Below are 18,778 nucleotides of genomic sequence, written 5' to 3'. Positions count from 1 at the left end.
CACATCTTTTAATTTTAGATTACCATCATATGTTTTTAAGAGCGCATTTCCTGTGTGTGAGATAGGCAGTTTTGTTCCATTACCAACATAAACAACATCATCACCATGATAAGAATGTGCAGAGACTAGCTTACCAACATCATTGGTCATATGTGTTGTTGCTCCAGAGTCGACATAGAAGGTTGGATCATTACCATCTTGAATGGTGAAGGCAGCAAGAGCTTCAGGTATGTTTTCTTCTTGGTAGGCGTAGTCAAATCTATGAAAACATTTTAGTGCAGTATGATTGTTTAGTCCACAAATTTGACATCGTACCTGTCCTGAATTTCCTTTGTGAAAGCCTTGTCTGTTGATTTGTGGGTTCTGCCAGTTGTTATTAGAGCTTCCATATCCCTGAGTGCCTTTGTGTGGATGAGGATTGGAGTTCTCAGACCGTCCAGCGGGAGGAAATCCTCGTCCTCTTGAGTTGAATCGACCACCTCTATTATTTCTTCCTCGACCTCTTTGCCCAAAAAAGGCTTGGTTATGATCAATCTCTTTCTTTTCTTCCTCATTTTGTGCAGCAAATATTTGGTCATGGTTTTGTAAGGAGAGAACAAACTGATTAAGTGAGGGATATGGTGGTTTAGAGAGCATTGCAATTCGAAAATTTTGATATTTGACACCCAATCCACGAGCAAATTGAAAGACTTTTTCAGTTTCTGAGATTGGTTTGTTGATGGCAGCAAGACTATCACAGATTCCTTTAAATTTCCGCACATATTCATCAGTAGAGAGAGAGCCTTTCTTCAAGGCAAAAAGAGAGTCTCTTAACAGTGCTTCCTTTTCAATGGTGTTAGGGAGCAATTGCTCCTCTAGACTTGTCCAGATTTGTTTTGCTGTGTCTTCTCCATTGATCATAGTAAGTGTCTCCAGAGTCATTGTACCAAGAAGCCACGTTACAAGTAATCCATCATTGTTTATCCATATCTCATATTGTGGATTTTCCAAGATTTCTGCTGCTGGTTTCCCGTGTGTGAGATGATGGGCTATTCCAAGACTTCTAATCAAGGGCAAAACCTGTGATCTCCACAATAAAAAATTATTGGGGTTAAGTTTGATAGAAATAAGGCTAGCACATTGATGGAATGATTGGATTGTAAGCTTTGGTTCATCATGGCAGCTCATTTCAGAAACAATGGAGGAAGGCTCTGATACCATAATGAATTTGAAAAAGAAAGTAATGAAGAGAAAAGAAAGCAATGAAGTGAAGAAAATTCTTATTCACTCTTTGTCAGGACCCGTCCAAAGTTCCCCACCGGAACCCTAGACAAGCCCTGATCCCAGGGAAACCCTACCGGACCCTTCTGTGGAAGATCCGGCAGAACCTCCCCTAAGGGATGGACTTACCACAAAATTTCCTGCACTGAAAACACACTTCTATAATTGTTCCCTTATTCCTCCCACAGTACGACGAACTGGTTCCACAAATTTCAGCACTCCAAAATAAAAATACAGTAATCCAGTGCAATACAAATACATAAGTGTCCCATACAGTATACAGAGCTTTATGAAGTACTACAAAATACAGAATACAGCAAAAGTGAATGAAATATTACAACTGCAGTAAAAGAAGAACAAGGTACTACGCGAACAAATACAGCGAGGAAGATCAAGTCCGCTCCGAGTGAACACCGACAACCTGGTACCTAGAGGAACGGAATTTAAGAGTGTGAGATGCTAATCATCTCAGTGAGCGACCCTACTACTCTACACTATCATACCACGGTAATAGGTATATAAATAATAATTATTTGGAAATAATATTTTCTCTCAAAACCCTTACAATTCTCTCAGTTGGAAAGGTTCCCCTTTTAAAACAATTTCACAAAACCCTTTATCCATATTCCCCGAAAACCAAGACATCAATTAAATACCAGAAGCGGTAACAATTATATTTTTAATTCCAATTCAGTTTCCAAACATTTTATTTTTAAAACACAGTTCTGAAAATCATTTGATGCACCCACTATATACCAGTGGCGCCAACAGTACCCAGCGTCCCAAGGTACCGCCAGACAGGAGGTTATAGAAAGAAACCGGCATACGGTCGCGTGGCGTCCCACTGCGCCGCTGCTAACCTGGTGTCCCGGCCAAAGGGGGGTGGCCGCCCTCTCCGATGGCATCTACAGGACACCCTCATAATATCAACCGCGCGCTACTCACACCCACCTGCGCGCTAATCACAACCGTGTGCACACTAACCATATCACATATACCATATCACATAATCAGAACACCAGTACGTGCACGGTGCATCTAAAAATTATAAAATCCATAAATTTAAATCATAAAACAAATTTCACATTTTTCATAAGCATAGCGGGCATAATCCATCCGCTTGAACCGGGAAATTCTCCACAATTTCCTTATAATCCATACCATAAATTCCATGATTTTCAAATCCACCAACTCCCAAATCCATCAATTCAAATATCCACATTTTTTCCAAGCATAAATAATTTCTCGAAATATCATAATCAAATCCCATAATATTTTATGGGTATATTTCATAAAAATTGAAATCACCAACATAACCAAATATTTTCCTTGAAATATTTGAAAATCAAATCGTGCCCAATTTACCATTAAAACCACACCAATTTCAAAATCCTCAAAACCATAAAATAATTCCACACGGCATAAATTTGTAGAATTCGCATTTTCTTAAATCCAATAAATTCATAAATAATTCTACAATAAATCCAATAAATATTTGGCACATAGAAATTAAATTCCAAATATTTAATTCACACATAATATATTCATCAATTAAATTCCCCAAAATTAATTTGAAGGTGGGTCACTCACCTTGTGCACGTATCTCAATCAAGATCCTCCGCAGGATCGACTCCGCTACTTGCACGTGCACCTAAAACATCCACAGTACCAAAACCACAAATATTAATATTTTATTCGGGTAATCCCCAAATGGGTACCCGAGGAGCGAACACCAAACGATAACTAAAATTTACGAATTATATACCGAATCGAAGCTCGAGTGATGCTAATCACAGATCCGGTCTTAATTTCCGATGATCGTACCCGACGAGGTCGGAATTTTATCGGGAAGCTTTTCGGGTTTCGGCTTTGCAATTCTCCCAAACCGTCGCGAATTGGTGGAAACGGAAGTCGGATTTGGGTTCAGGAGGTCGAACACTGCGGACTGGAGCTGGCCGGAATTTTCGGGGTACTCGCCGGAACAGTGATTTCCGGCGGGCCGCCACGTCACCGGCAACCGTCGCCGAAACAGTAATTTCCGACGGTGGCCGTTTGCTGTGAAATTTTGCAGATTTGTAGATCGTGAGGAGAGCAATCCAACGGGACCGACAGTGAGCAAAACGGAGGTCGGACGGCGGAGAAATCACCGTTTGAAGATTTTTGACCCCTCGCCGGAAAACGCTCCGATCCCGGCGCGTCGGTGGTCCGATGGTCGTGATTTTTGGTGGGTAGGCCGGACTTGAGGAGAGGATCAAGGCTGTCAGGCGCGTGTACTGTTTATCGGCCGGAATAGTGCCGATTCGCGGTGGCCGGCGGTGGAGGGGAAAAATCGCCGCCAAACTTCGGACGTCCGATCCGGGCGCGTCCGGCGGCCGTTCGCCGTGAAATTTGGAGGTTTTGCCGGAAATGAGGTGGGCAAGCTTTCTGTCCGGCGCGTGTACAGTAACTCGGCCGGAACAGTGACAAAATCCGGTGGCCGGCGGTGGCTCTTTCTCTCTCCTCTCTCTCTTTCTCTCTCTTCTCTCTCTTCCCCGAGTGTTTTAACAAATAAAACCCCTGCATGACACTGTTCATGCCACGTGGACCAATCAGAAACTGACACGTGGCGTTTCACTGTTCACCGACCCCAAAAAAATATTAAAATAATACGGTATCCGGTAAACTTCAAACGTCCATAACTTTTTAACCGGATGTCCGTTTTGAGCGTGCCGCTAGTCTGTGAACTCGTATCGACGAGCACTTCACAACCATGCATGAGTCAAAGCTCAATTCCCCATAAACAAAAAGTCAACTCCGGCACCCCTTGGACAGTTTGGACCGCAACTTGTTTCGTCCATAACTTTCAAACCGTAGCTCCGTTTTCGACGTGCTACCAGTCTACGAACTCGTGGCATCGTGCACTTCGCCACGGTGCCCTAGTCATCTCGAAATTCCCACCGAGTCAAAAAGTCAACTTTGATCCCTTCGGTCAACGGTCAACGGTCAACGTGCACGGATTCCGGTGCGATTCGGGACGGGGTGTTACACTCTTTCTTGACTTAACAAGATGTTCAACCAAGTCTTTATACAAAAGGTGAATCTTTGTAAAAGGAAAGAAACAAAGCAACGGTATAAAATAATAAAGGGAGCTATAAACATGCAGTCCCGTGAAAGGTGTTTCCAGAATATATATTGTCATATGTAACCTTAACAGCTAGCTAGAATAGTTGACTTCCTCAGTTTCCTTTTGTTTGCTGTCATGATTGACGGTTGATTGGATATGTGCTTCATTAATAATGTCAAAAAACGCAATATATAATAAATTGATCTCAGAATCTGTGATCGTGTGAAAACCTGTTATGGCTATCAGCTCTTGGGATTAGATTGAGGACCAATTGGCTAGCAACACATAAAAGTGACCCACTATATATACTAAATATATATTGCTTGGATTCTAGCTTCGAATGATATATAATCTAATTACCTAACCAACCTCTCTGGGTTGCATGCATTTAACAAAAAAGAAAAACAAAAAACCACTCTGGCCCGTATACAATTAATGGTAAGTCCATATTAAGGTTATTTTTAATTCCAGTTCATTTAATTACAGAAATTAATTTAACATTTCTACAATACATGTTTCATAAGAACTTTTTAGCCAATATATATATATATATATATAGTACATAATTAACTTTTAGTGACTTACTGAATCTGTGATTAGAATTTTTTGTCTCTAAATCAAAGATCTATTTGTATTAATTATATATAAAGAAGTAATTATAACCTGCCAACTTTGATTCGATCAATTATTATATGTTTCATGTGCTAGGTAAAGACACCGCATATCCTGATTAAGAGAACATGAATAATAAGGTTTCTGTCTGGACAGCTGGTTTGGTCTTTAGCTGGAGAGGCTGCAGCCAAAAGTGTGAAACCCAATTAGGGGATGGTTCACCTCAACCGGAGTAGGGCTGACTTGACTTGAACATTTTTCTTCCTTTTTATTTTTTATTTTCTATTACTCTATTATATATATATATATATATATATATATATGTATATATAAAATTTGATCTTTATCCCTAACTTATACCAGGAGATGTGCTGAGGTATGTCAAGACTCATTATATCTCCAAACTAGAATTTTAATTTTAATTTCAAAACGTTACTCATATTCACTTGTCATGTCAGCGTATATGTTTATTATTAATTTTATTTCCTTTATTCTGGATTCATCAAGAACACCTTATCACAGCTTCAAATTCAAAAGCCATGTGATTACGAATGGGTATTTTTCATACACGTTGCGTTTACGTGGAAACTTTTATATTTATATGGTCATCAAAAATATATAAAGCAAACTTCAAAAGCCACGTTCTTCTTGATCACCAGCAACTAACCATAATATGTACCTGACTAATTAATTTGGTGCACTGTACTTAGAAGTGCATTGTTTATATAAGGCCATTTTGTTTTGATTAATTATAATTTTAGTGGATTTGTTGTCCTTTTTATTATTATAACTATTGTAGATTGACGGGTTTTTAATGATCAGGGTCATGATCATCTTAATTAGTATTAATTATATGAATGAAAACATAATGAACACAACATAACAAAACATAAAGGTAGTTTAATTACAAGTGAAAGGAACTCTATCCTATATTTCTTGGAATCATATAGAACATGTATGAAATCGCATTTAGGATCGTAGTTTTATGGTTAGCTCTTTGATTGAGGAAGTTGACAGATATAAATTCCAAATAAACAATTAAATTACTGTATAGATGTATGCGTTTGTTCTGTATTTGGATGGAGATGACGGTATCTTGTTTTTATATATTGGTTTTATTTGGGATTGTTCACAAAGTTTTATGTAGTTTTATTTTTTTATTTTTAACGTTTATATTTGCGTTTTAATTTCATACACAACAACTTATATACAGTTGGAAGTTAATAAACACATCGTTATTTTCTTGCCACTTAACTCCATAAGAGAAACTCCATCTGTGACTATACACTATATACTTAGTTTGAATCTTCGACATCACCTTTATATTTTGTTATCTATATATATATATATATATATAGAGAGAGAGAGAGAGAGAGATGACCGTCACATGTAAGGATGATATATAGGTTTAAATAGCTTCTATTAATTGAAGTTATAAACAAATATTCGTGAATACGTTGGGCACATGCATGTAAAAGTCATGTTACTAAATTTCTACCAAAAAAAAAAAAGGTCATCTTGCTAAATTTCTAACTTTTGTCACATAATACCTACACTAAATCAATCCTAACTCATTGATATATATATCTTCAAGACTTGTTTTTAAACGTATGTTTAATTATACGTGTCTATAACAGGTTGATGGCTTCTTATTTAATTAGACTTTTTTTTTGTTTTTGGGTAATAAGTAGAATTACATGTTTTTATTGATAAAGTCGAAAGTCTTCCCTTTTCTTTTTTTAATTTTTATTTTTTTTAAAGTAAAAACTTCATTAATGAGCAGAAGAATAACCATCACACCTGATAGTAGGAAGAAGCCAACTTGGTCCTTCCTCTATCTAGCTAGGATTCAAAATCATTTAAAATAAAGCATATGAGCCAGCTATGTGCTACTTGGTTTGTGTTTCTAGGAGAAAAAGAATGGTTAAAACTACTGAGGGGTAAAAGGAAATGCTTAATAACTTCAGAAAGCAGTGCAGTCCTACTTGGCTTTTCTTCTTCTATAACAGGTTAATGGCTTCTTGAAAGTCTTCCATTTGAAATTCGTTTTTTCACATGCTATTTGATATTTTCATTGACTATTTAACCCAGAACAAAATATACAGTCACAAATAACCAATTACTCATGGTTGGAGAATGATACTACTGAGGGGGATTAAAAAAACAAAAAAATTTAAATAGTAAATTGAAATTAAACTCTACTCCAAGTATAGCTAAATGTGGCTTCTATGAAATATCCCCAAATTATTTTTCTTTTCTTTTTTTTTTTTTTTTAAAATAAGTTTGAAAAGTGTAGCTGATTAACAAAAAATGAAGGGCCTCGAGCAGCTCATCAAATATTCCAATCATCTAGAATGGAAGTTTGCTCATTAATTTGGTTGCTTCTCTTCATCCATCCAATTCCAATCTTGTATAACATTGTAAGTCGGAGAAGTATTAGGCACCAAATTGATTGCTTTGGCTATGATTTCTTTTGTCTTTATGCATGGAATACTAACCTCTACTTGCATATATTTGTTTGTTTTTTTTTTTTTTTTTGGACAGAGACATGGATTTTTTTCTTACTTCATAGAATAAAATCCACATATAAACCTTTCATTTATGTCCTCGAAATTTTGTGAAAGAAAAGTTGTGAAAGCATTGCCATATATATAAAATATACATCCTTCACATATCCATTTAAACTAATGTCGTTGTATAAAAGAGTTATTAAATAGGTGGTCACAAAGGCAATAAATGTGTGGACGTTGACAAGCCTATGTCAACATCATTGATCTTTATGTTTTCCTAACAGAATTCGTTAATGAAATTATATTCCCCAAAAAAAAAAAAAAAAAAAGAAGAAGAAGAAGAAGAAGAAGAAGAAGAAGAAGAATTCGTTAAGAAATTATTAAGTAGATCGAACTTGAAAATAAAATAAATTTGTTATTTTCTCCCTCTACCAAATCACGGGCTGGCTTTGAGTTTTGATTCCACAAATGGGACTTTGAAAATATAAATTTTGGGCTTTCACTGTGGGCTTTATCATAAAACCCCGTTTAAATTAGGTGCCATAAAAACTTGGCCTAGCAATGAATTTTTTTTTTTATTTAAAAGTTTTTTGGTGGCTTAGCAAATGAAATTTTAAAAATAAAATTCCGTAGTTTACCAAATAAACCCTTTTTTCTTTTCTTATTTTTAAAAATAAAAATGAAGTCTGCAAAATAACCTCACCAAAAAAAAAAAAAAAAAAAAGGCAATGGTGCTCATTTTTAACTCTCAATTCATGACAACCAAAAGGAAATTAATCCATAAATGACACTTCAGAACCACCCACGTCATGACCAATTAATTACACTTGGCATCTAACAAAAGTAGCCTCCATGCACTAAATTCATTTACAATTACATGATAGTTTATATGTATATTTTATTTTAATTTTATCTTTTTTTTTACTTAATTGCATATTTAAGTTCAGTTTTTCGCTTTATTTTTATTTTTTGCTGCGGAGTTTTTGACATCGTTAAAATTTGACTGTTTCAGCAGTTAATTTTTTCCTTTTTTTTTTTTTTTTCTTTTAAAAAAGGAAACGTTTTTATTTTTGTTTTTTTAGAAACGGTGCGTATTGAGTAAAACTAGGGCTCTTCTCTTTTCGGTTTCACTCAAGAATCCAACACGAGCGCCGTCGCTATTCGTCGTTGTACTCTGCGAATCGTGAAACGCACTCTGGTCTGTAACTATTACCCTTTGCTCTTCAATTTCTTCTTCAATTCAATCCCTGAACTTTACCTCCTTCTCGTATTAGCTCTGTTTTTTATTTTTTTTTCTAATTTTTTTTTTTAATTTCGATAGTAATTACCTCACTGCAATTTTGAGGTGACTGTTAAAAGACTGTGTCATTTCCTGAGTTGGCCATATATTTTCAGATATGGCGACTTTTGCCAAGCCTGAAAATGCTTTGAAGCGAGCTGAAGGTGATTATTCATTTTCGTTTTCTTTATTTTTATTGTTTTTCTAGTTTATGTGTTATTTTGCATTAGAAAAGTGTTTTTTTTTTTTCTTACGTATTTTAATTTTAATTTTTATGCCTAACCTTTAACTTGCCAAGTGTTAAATCTTCATGAATGAATTTGAAAACTTTTTCCTTTTAATTTGTCAGATTAAAATTAGTGAATCGTTTTAATGTATGGATTCAGAGTTGATATCTGAACTATTGAATTCACTCAAAGCTCCATTGTTTGTAGTTGATATCTGAATCTTTCATTTTTCATTATTATTATTTTGCGAAATTTTATTTGTCAAAGTGATATAACAACATGGGTTGATGAATGAATTTTCTTTTTTTTTTTTTTGGCAATGTACAGAGTTGATAAATGTTGGACAGAAGCAAGATGCATTGCAGGCACTTCATGATCTTATCACATCAAAAAGATACCGAGCATGGCAAAAACCGCTCGAGAGGATCATGTTTAAATATGTGGAGCTTTGTGTGGACCTGAGGAGAGGAAGATTTGCCAAAGATGGTCTGATTCAGTACCGCATTATATGTCAGCAAGTCAATGTGACTTCGTTGGAGGAAGTGATCAAGCACTTCATGCATCTTTCCACTGAAAAAGCCGAGCTTGCCCGGAATCAGGCACAAGCTTTGGAAGAAGCTCTTGATGTTGATGACCTTGAAGCTGATAAGAGGCCAGAGGATCTAATGCTTAGCTATGTCAGTGGAGAGAAGGGAAAAGATAGGTCTGACCGAGAATTGGTTACCCCTTGGTTCAAGTTTTTGTGGGAGACCTATAGAACAGTGCTGGAGATTTTAAGGAATAACTCAAAGTTGGAGGCACTTTATGCTGTATGATTTTTTGTTTTCTTTATTTTTTTTCCCCACCATTTTAATATTTTTTATACATGAGCATGCTAGTGATCTTGTTTTATATATTACCTATCTTTACTACCTTAATACAATGTAAGATATATGCTGGTACCTAAAGTGTCTTATGGCAATTAAGACCTTGTCATGGTCTATGAGGTTGTAATTTTTTTAATTTTTTTTGGTAATTAGTGCTCAAAATCAACATTTTTTTTTCTCACTTGGAAGAAGAAATTAAGCTTATTTTGTTTTCGTTCACAGATGACAGCGCATCGGGCCTTCCAATTCTGCAAGCAATACAAAAGAACAACGGAGTTTCGCAGGTTGTGTGAAATCATTCGAAACCATTTAATCAATCTCAACAAATTTAAAGATCAAAGGGACCGACCTGACCTATCTGCACCAGAGAGCTTGCAGCTGTATCTTGATACAAGATTTGAACAGCTAAAAGTTGCTACTGACCTTGGACTCTGGCAGGTATCTGGGAGTTCTATTTCCATGTTAATGTTTGTTAAACAGATATGTTAATGTGGGACTTTTTTTGAGTTGCTTATCTGATGGATGATGACTTTCTCATAATTATGTTTTCACCTGCAGGAAGCTTTTCGTTCCGTTGAAGATATTTATGGATTGATGTGCATGGTTAAGAAAACCCCTAAAGCATCATTGATGGTGGTTTATTATGCCAAGCTATCAGAAATTTTCTGGATTTCAGGTAGCCATCTATATCATGCTTATGCATGGCTTAAGCTTTTCACTCTTCAGAAAAGCTTCAACAAGAATTTAAGCCAGAAGGATCTGCAATCTATAGCATCATCTGTGGTTCTAGTTGCGCTCTCGGCGGCCCCATATGATCGCACACACAATGCATCTCATTTGGAAGCTGAAAATGAGAAAGAACGTAACTTGAGGATGGCTAATCTTATAGGATTTAACCTTGACCCTAAGCTTGAGAGAGGAGAAGTGGTACTGCAATTTATTAAATTCTTTTCTTTTTGTTGATATATACTATAAATAAATAATTTTTTGTCATTCTGACAATATTCTTCTCTGGTTCAGCTTTCCCGCGCATCTCTTCTGTCAGAACTGGTAAGTTTCTCATGGTTGGTTGTAATCTCCTTTAGTTAGTTTGCGAGCAAGTTCTCAATTATCTCTGTTAGTATTCTCAATTATCTCTGTTAGTAATAGACATTTTTGTCATCAAATTTATAATTTCACCTAGACTTTTGTTTTTTTATTTAAACTTAGAAGGCATACTTAAAACTTTTCCTTATTATGATAATTTTTTTTTTTTTAAGAACTATTTATTAGAACTTGAGTACGTTGATGTAGGGATACAAATTTGAAGTTTCTTACATGATAAGCATGAATGAATATTTTTGCGTGATGTGTGGATTGTGTTTCCAATATGGATTGACCTGCTTTGTGGAAGATGATTTTTTACACGTGAGCTTTCCCTTTGATATGGACTCCATTTTTAGGTCTCAAAAGGTGTATTGAGCTGTGCAACCCAGGATGTAAAAGATCTTTACCATCTGCTGGAACATGAATTTCAACCTCTAGATCTTGCATTGAAGATACAGCCGTTGCTGACCAAAGTATCAAAATTAGGGGGTAAGCTGTCTTCTGCTTCTTCTGTTCCAGAAGTGCACCTATCTCAGTATGTTCTTGCCCTGGAAAACCTTGCTACTCTGAGGTTGCTTCAGCAGGTGTGTTATTATTTGTGTCTATTGTAGTTGATTACATGCATGTTGAATCTTACACCATTAAATTTAATTTTCTCCAGTTTTTAATTTCTCTTTTTCTATGATTTTCAGGTCTCCAAGGTCTATCAGTCAATGAAAATTGAGTGTTTATCTCAGATGATCCCCTTTTTTGATTTTTCTGTTGTGGAAAAGATATCAGTGGATGCTGTTAAGTATAATTTTGTAGCCATGAAAGTCGACCACAAACAGGGTGTGGTTCTGTTTCATAACTTGGTAAGTCAGTGATTGCACTTGCTCTGATTGTCTCCTCTTGAGCTATTTCCCTCTTTGTTAGGTACTTTGCCAAATTTAGCTGAAATACTATGCTCTTAAATGTGAAACATTTTGCAACTCTAGTTTTTGAAGCTGTGCTTGCCTTGCTAACATTGGGTTAACTCATACAGGTTATTGAGTCTGATGGTCTTCAGGATCACTTGACATTGTTTGCTGAATCATTGAATAATGCAAGGGCTATGATATACCCTCCTGCAAAGAGAGCATCAAAATTAGGTGAAGTGCTACCTTCTTTGGCAGATATTGTGGACAAAGAACATAAAAGGCTTCTTGCTAGAAAATCAATTATTGAGAAAAGGAAGGAAGAACAAGAACGTCATCTTTTGGAAATGGTGCACATCTCAAAACTTCTGACTGGTTAGTTAGTCATCATTATTATCTGGAATGAACAAAGTTTTAACAATCTGTTTGTTTTGTTCTTATTAAGGAACGTGAAGAAGAATCTCGTAGGCTTAAGCTGCAGAAGATTACTGAAGAGGCAGAGCAGAAGAGGCTTGCAGCTGAGTATGAGCAGAGGAAGAATCAAAGGATCCTTAAGGAAATAGAAGAGCGGGAGCTTGAAGAAGCACAGGCTTTGCTTCAGGAAGCACGCAGCAAGAAGAAGGGAAAAAAGCCGATTCTTGAAGGAGTGAGTAAAACTTTTGGTCTGATTTAATTATTAGTATGTTGGGAAGGGAGAAACTTGACAATGGTCTTTTTAATACAGGAAAAGGTGACGAAACAAACGTTGATGGAACTAGCCCTGAGTGAACAACTCAGAGAGAGACAGGAAATGGAAAAGAAATTGCAAAAACTTGCTAAAACTATGGATTATTTGGAAAGAGCAAAACGAGAAGAGTCAGCTTCCTTAATTGAAGCTGCATTTCAGCAGCGTGTGGTGGAAGAGAGGGTTCTTCATGAACGTGAACAACAGGTATCTATATTTGAGTTTTTAAATTTTGCTCGAAATTATTAGACTTCAAGTTAAAAGGATATCCATATAAAATAAGCTTTTCATGCAATTATCCTATCTTTGAGTTTTTCATCATCTACCACTACATGCTTAATCTGCCCCTCATGCACATTTCCTCATCCCTCTTTGCCTTCACTTCCCCTGTCACTATGTACATGATATGATTTTGATCAATTTTCATGATAACTTATGTGTTTCAACATAAGCTGCACTTCTTCTTCGTTTTCTTTTTTTATTTATTTTATTTTATTTATATTTATTATTATTATTATTATCATCTTTTTAATTTTTTAGAAATGGACATAATAATAGCTGTGCTTCTGTCTGCTGCTTTGTAGCTGGAAATTGAGCAGAGCCAACAGCGGCATGAAGGGGACCTCAAGGAGAAGATTAGGTTGTCACGTATGTTGGACTACAAGGTCTGTTTTCTTCTTTTGTCAATTTGCCCATTTTTTCAACATCTGTTCATTTTTTTTTTCCCATTTTCTATTTTCCTTTTTGCTTGTTCAATGAGGCAATAAAGAGAACTAATTAATAGGAATTATTTAGTTGTATGTTTTACATGCATACATTGGGCAAAAGAAGTATAGAACATAACCTCCTCTAGAGGTATTTCTGTCCTCTGTAAAGTCAATTTCATTCAAGCTCCTGCTCTGGCAGTTTCAGTGTCTTTAAAAGGGCATAAACTCATACAGCTTTTACTGGTCGTACATCTATTTTCGTCTGAAGCATGTAGAGATGGTTTTGGCACTGGTTATGTTCACATCTACATATTGGTTTATGCTTTTCTTCTACAGATGATATTCCAAGAAAGGGTGACGCATCATCGGCAAGCAGAGTTTGAGAAAAGAAGAGAGGAGAGAGAGGAGCAAATCAATCAGATAATTCAGGCTCGGAAACTAGAAAGGGAAGCTAAAAGGAAGAAAATATACTATGTAAGGTCTGAGGAAGAAAGACTGAGAAAGATTCAGGAAGAGGAGGAAGCTCGCAAGCGCGAAGGTATGCTTTTGAACACTTCATATGCTTTCTAAGAAAATTTGCATTTTGACTAATATCCTGGCTGTTTCCTGATACAAAAACGACTTACACCTAGGATGTGCTTGCTATTTCTAATTTGAACTGTTGTGCAGAGGCTGAGAGGCGAAAGAAGGAAGAAGCTGAACGCAAGGCAAAACTGGATGAGATTGCTGAAAGGCAGAGGCAAAGAGAGCAGGAGCTAGAAGAAAAGGAAAGGCAGAGGCGAGAGGCACTCTTGGGGAGATCAACTGCTGCTGCTGAGATTCCTTCTAGCCGTCCAGCTGAGCCTGCTCCAGCTGCAGTATCTGCTCCTGCAGCAGCAGCGGCAGCAGCGACGTCCACTGGAAAATATGTGCCTAGGTTCCGGCGACAGATTGCTGAAGGCTCTGGGCAAGCTCCTCCTCCAGAACCTGATCGTTGGGGCAGTAGCAGGCATGATGACCGCCCTTCCCAGCCCCCCAATGATAAGTGGCGTAGTGATGACCGTAGACCAACCTTAGGCGGTTCAAGGTCCAGTTGGTCCTCATCTAGGAACCCACCACGAGGCTCGGAACGCTGATTGCATGGAGGAGTTTCGTTGTTTTGCATTTTTAGGCAGGCCAATTTTGGTTCATCAAAGCTAGGAAGTTCTGGTTTACTTGAGAAAATAATCGTTCTTAGATTCAAAATATTAAGACCTGGCAGAGCTGTTACTCGTATTCTTTTTGTTTTTGTTTTTGTTTTTTTTTGGGTTTCTTTTCCATTCTTAATTTTTAATGTGTTTCTTTTAATTACCTCATTTGTCTTTTGATTCCTCTGTAATCCTGACGAATTACCAGGTTATTAGTTTGCCTCTATGTAGAACATAGGAAATTGACTTTTTGTTAAAAAAAAAAAAAAAAAAAAATTAGAAATGTCTTAATCGATTGACCATTAGTTTTGAAAAACAAAAGAACAAAAATAATTTCAACACCGTATAGAATGTGTAGGTAGGTACTGATCGTTTTCTTTTGACTAGCGGCCTTTCTTTGGACAACGCGAAAGCATTACTTGTCATTAAAACTATATGTTCCAAATTAATTTATCTTCATTAAAAATTTTAATACAAATTGATGTGGCTCTATTCGACAGTTGTTTATTGATTCCATTAATATTATTAACATGCTTCGTTAGCATATTTTAGCATTTACTTAATACCCTATTGCAAAAAAGAAATAATAAAAATATCAGCTAACTTTATATCCTTACTATCATTATAATTTAAAATAATATACATATACTTAATATCCTTACTATCATTTTACTATGAAATAAACAATTAGCTTTATTGGCTTTATTTAGGAATTTAAATTTAATAATGCATTTAGAATTTATACAAGTTCATATAGAATTTGCTTTGTTTTTCTAGATTTTTAATATTTATCGAATTCACTTTGCCTTCCTAGATTTATATATGAATTCTCATGTAGCTAGACTCGTAAATTATAAATAAGTCTTTATTAAAAAAAAAAAAAAAAAAAAAAAAAAACTCTAAATACGACATTTTCAAGTCTGTCATCAAAGCGATACTATAATTTATACATAGTACTAAAGTTGAAGATGACTAGCTGTCATGGGCTGAAAAATCGAATCGGCCTCCAACGCTGATGCAAGTTCGGGCCATAGCATGGCGGATACAGTCCATGATCCATTACCAGTTGCACTGGGCCTTTGATTCAAATAAGCAACTCCAATTTTTTCCACGGTTGAACACACTGTTCCAAGCACTGGACTCCCAAATCCAAAGTCCAATTCAGCAACCGGAAACCTTCGACTTGAAGAAAGAACTAGGGCCGGTCCTCCTCGGCCCAGTACAACCTTTGATAGCATCAAACCGGGCCTGTGGCACTCGACCCAATCAATCAAATCCAAGAAATGATCATTATTGGCCACCTTTGAGATTGCCTCATGGACCTTATTGGCAATATCTGAAACAGAACCTTGCTTTAAGTCTTCAATGGCTGCCTCACAGAAAGCCAAAGACAATACATTTCCTATGTAATTGGACATGGAGTTTTTATCATCATCTTTATACATTCTTCCACGTCCATCGACCAACCAACCCATCTTGCATCTTTCATGGTTTTCACCAATGGCTCTGACCATGATTTTCCATATATAGGCTGAGAAAGCCTCAATTTTTGTTCTCCTCTTTCCTGTTGAGTATAACATGATTTATAGTAACTATAATTATGATCAATCTAATAGAATAAAATAGAGAATTAACAATACAAATCTTCAATGCCCTGCGTGACATGGCTTTAGAATGTTGTTTTATTTGCCTTTTGGGGCTCTAAAACAGCTTAGTAAAAATCTCATGGACTTACAAAGTTATCAGACACAAACTTATGTGGGATCCGCATGATTTGACAGGTTTTGTGTCTAGGGACTCTGTAGTCCCAAGTTTATGCAATTGTTGCTCAAAATAGCTTCTGAAAATGTTCGGTTAGTGATCTTTATTTATTTATTTATTTATTTATTATTTTTTGTTTATGGTTTGTGATATGATAAATCCTACATTTTTCTATAAAAATGGTATTCTGTATATTACATAAGAGAAAGAATTAGAATTAACTTTACCATCCTTACAAGCAAGACTTTGCAGCCAATTAATGCTGGACTCATCAATGAAATAGAGACGCTTTATCAAGATTTTGGGTGTTGGGATATTCATGATCTCTTCCATGGTGCACTTGGTAAACTGTTGGTCCAAAGAAGGGTGATAGGAAGGTGGGAAACGAGCACAAAGCTTTATTCTGCCATGATCTGGTATGCATGAAATGGGCTTGTTCTGAGCTATTTGTGACCAAGAACCAAGAAGCTTACCAAACGAACTTGCATCTCCAAGTGCATGATCAAAAGTGAATGTGATTGAAATTCCTCCACAAGTAAAATGTGTAACTTGGACTTGCATAGGGAAAACAGGATGGTTGATTGAGACTAGCTTTCCACCAAGAGTTTTGTCAAGATTGTAGAAATTTAGTTCTTTTAGAGGGACATTAGCATTGGCTTCCACAACAAGAGCACCAGTATTGTCACAGATGATTTCAGGCTCATTGGTTTTTGGGTTTTGAACAATTCGACCGGCAAAGGGGTAGTAGTAACTCAGGATGACAGAAAGAGAGGTCTTTAGGGTGTCAATTATAGGTTCAAAATCATTGGGAAGTAGTGAATTCCGGTAGAAATAGAAGTAGCTAACTGGAAAACGACCAGAAAGTAAGTCTAAGTTTGAGAGAGGGAGGACATAATCTTGATTGTTCAAAGGGTTATTGATAGCTTTGACTGTATATTTTCTGGTGAAGTTCACTTCAAATGTTGTGCTTACATTGGGAGTCCGATCTAAAGCTTCCATTTTTGATTGCCTTGAGTTTCCTAACTTATGCAAGTGCATAAAACTTTGGCTTAGTAACATGTTTAAATAATACATGGAACATGCAATGGGAACACTTTTTTTCCCTATTAATTTACAATACATCATGGTTGATTGATATGATGATTTTATCATTAAACTGTGTATTTATAAAGATAAGTTGAAGATTTTTTTTATTTATTATTATGTTAAAAGTGGGGATATTCGAACTTTAATCATTGTTTGAAAAAACAGTAATTTTTACCACAATTAAATTATTATGAAAGAGATAAGTTAAATAATAAATAAAAACTCTAACATAAATGTCATAAAAGTAAGCAGCAAAAACCAAACTAAATTAAGATGTAATTAGAGACCATGTTAACTTTTTTAATCCTTGTTTTATATTGGTAAATGGGAATGGGATCCGTTAAATCAAGGGTTTTTGTTGCAATCTATTTAATTGTTGAATATGGATTCCAGCTTTGCTAGCACATGTCACCATGACGGATTCAAACCATATTTGCAAATGGAAACAAGAAGAGAAATAATAAGTAATTCATTGAATGGTGAAGTTTGGCAGGCAGCATGATTGTGAAGTGAAATTCACCCTTAATGAATGTGTAGAGCTTTTGAAAAATATGCATAATACAAAAAGCAGCATAAAAAGCACGTAATTTCATTCATTAGATTCTTTAGTGCTTATTTGCGGTATATAGTATACTAACTCTCTCAGAAGAGAAAGAAAAAATAAAATAAAAAGACCTGCAATTGCTTCTTTTAAAAAGGAAAAAAATAAAGAATTGTTAGATTTTGATGGAAGTTAGGTACGGAAAAGAATTTATCTGGCTGAATCTCTCAGATCAATGCAATATTCCCTTTTAAGATTTAAAAAAAAGGGGGGGAAAAAAAAAGAGTAGATTATTAGAATTGGAAGCAACTTTCAAAGATTCGGCATTAAAATGGAATCCACAATTTGTCAATGCGTATTTAATAGCCACTTTGACAACAAAATAGACTTAAAATGGAAACTCATGAAATAAAGCATATGCATATAACATCGGTTGGAAGGATAGGGGGTGCACTCAAATCCAAATCCAAATCTTACCATTATCGAAGTGTATAAATATAAAATAATCTTTGTTTCTCAAGTAGTAGTAGACTTATTACCAAAGAAAAGTAGTGGTAGACTAACGATCTAGTGCTTGTCACCGTATTGGGGTTATGCCTATATGCATTATGGTCTCTCTTGTCGACTTACTACCATTAATAATGATGGTATTTGTTACTTGTTGTGAATTTTAACATTTGGGTTTTGATAAAATCACAATCCAGTTTTAACATTTGGGTTTTGATAAAATCACAGTAATAAAAGTAAACAGCTCTTAAATAGTTACAAATAATCACTTGGCTATATAAAATTAATTTGAATTAGAAAAATCTAACCTAATCAAGTTGAAATAATCTCACATCGGTTGGCGTCTTTACTTATTTTGCTTTTTTATTATTATTATTATAAGCTTACTAAACCACTTGATAAAAGCCAGAAAAACAAATAAATCATTAATTTTTGTATGATCTAAAC

General features: G+C 35.6%; 2 protein-coding genes across 3 annotated transcripts; one reads left to right on the top strand and one right to left on the bottom strand.

Moving 5' to 3' along the window:
• Positions 1–8,532: 8,532 nt before the first annotated feature.
• Positions 8,533–14,599, top strand: LOC107431315 (eukaryotic translation initiation factor 3 subunit A). 2 transcript variants are annotated; one of them, XM_016042201.4, is made up of 14 exons: positions 8,533–8,683; positions 8,807–8,928; positions 9,319–9,800; positions 10,080–10,295; positions 10,416–10,784; positions 10,878–10,907; positions 11,300–11,527; positions 11,636–11,797; positions 11,968–12,189; positions 12,285–12,485; positions 12,564–12,770; positions 13,148–13,228; positions 13,607–13,808; positions 13,940–14,599. In XM_016042201.4, the coding sequence occupies exons 2-14, from the start codon at positions 8,883–8,885 to the stop codon at positions 14,383–14,385; spliced, it is 2,892 nt and encodes a 963-aa protein (XP_015897687.3). In that variant the 5' UTR covers positions 8,533–8,683; positions 8,807–8,882; the 3' UTR covers positions 14,386–14,599. The 2 variants fall into 2 exon arrangements, with proteins under 2 accessions (XP_015897687.3, XP_015897688.3); XM_016042202.4 differs by having other exon boundaries at positions 8,573–8,683; positions 8,881–8,928.
• Positions 14,600–15,328: 729 nt separating this feature from the next.
• On the bottom strand, positions 15,329–17,306 carry LOC107431308 (coniferyl alcohol acyltransferase). Its single transcript, XM_016042195.4, has 2 exons — positions 16,425–17,306; positions 15,329–16,000 (listed from the first exon to the last, which is right to left on the bottom strand). Exons 1-2 carry the CDS (start codon positions 17,269–17,271, stop codon positions 15,393–15,395), a joined length of 1,455 nt encoding a protein of 484 aa, XP_015897681.4. The 5' UTR covers positions 17,272–17,306; the 3' UTR covers positions 15,329–15,392.
• Positions 17,307–18,778: the final 1,472 nt, after the last annotated feature.

Source organism: Ziziphus jujuba, chromosome 6 (genome assembly GCF_031755915.1).
Source record: "Ziziphus jujuba cultivar Dongzao chromosome 6, ASM3175591v1".
NCBI classification, from domain to species: domain Eukaryota; kingdom Viridiplantae; phylum Streptophyta; class Magnoliopsida; order Rosales; family Rhamnaceae; genus Ziziphus; species Ziziphus jujuba.
Note: the sequence above shows the minus strand (reverse complement) of the source record. Positions and strands in the feature narration are given on the sequence as shown.

Bases quoted from the DNA above. Each gene is read 5' to 3' on its own strand.
- LOC107431315 (XM_016042201.4), top strand. From the start codon at position 8,883: ATGGCGACTTTTGCCAAGCCTGAAAATGCTTTGAAGCGAGCTGAAG. The intron at 10,296-10,415 runs GTATCTGGGAGT...TTTCACCTGCAG, and splicing joins CTGACCTTGGACTCTGGCAG to GAAGCTTTTCGTTCCGTTGA. The intron at 10,785-10,877 runs GTACTGCAATTT...TCTCTGGTTCAG, and splicing joins AGCTTGAGAGAGGAGAAGTG to CTTTCCCGCGCATCTCTTCT.
- LOC107431308 (XM_016042195.4), bottom strand. From the start codon at position 17,271: ATGTATTATTTAAACATGTTACTAAGCCAAAGTTTTATGCACTTGCAT. The intron at 16,001-16,424 runs GTAAAGTTAATT...TATACTCAACAG, and splicing joins AAGTCTTGCTTGTAAGGATG to GAAAGAGGAGAACAAAAATT.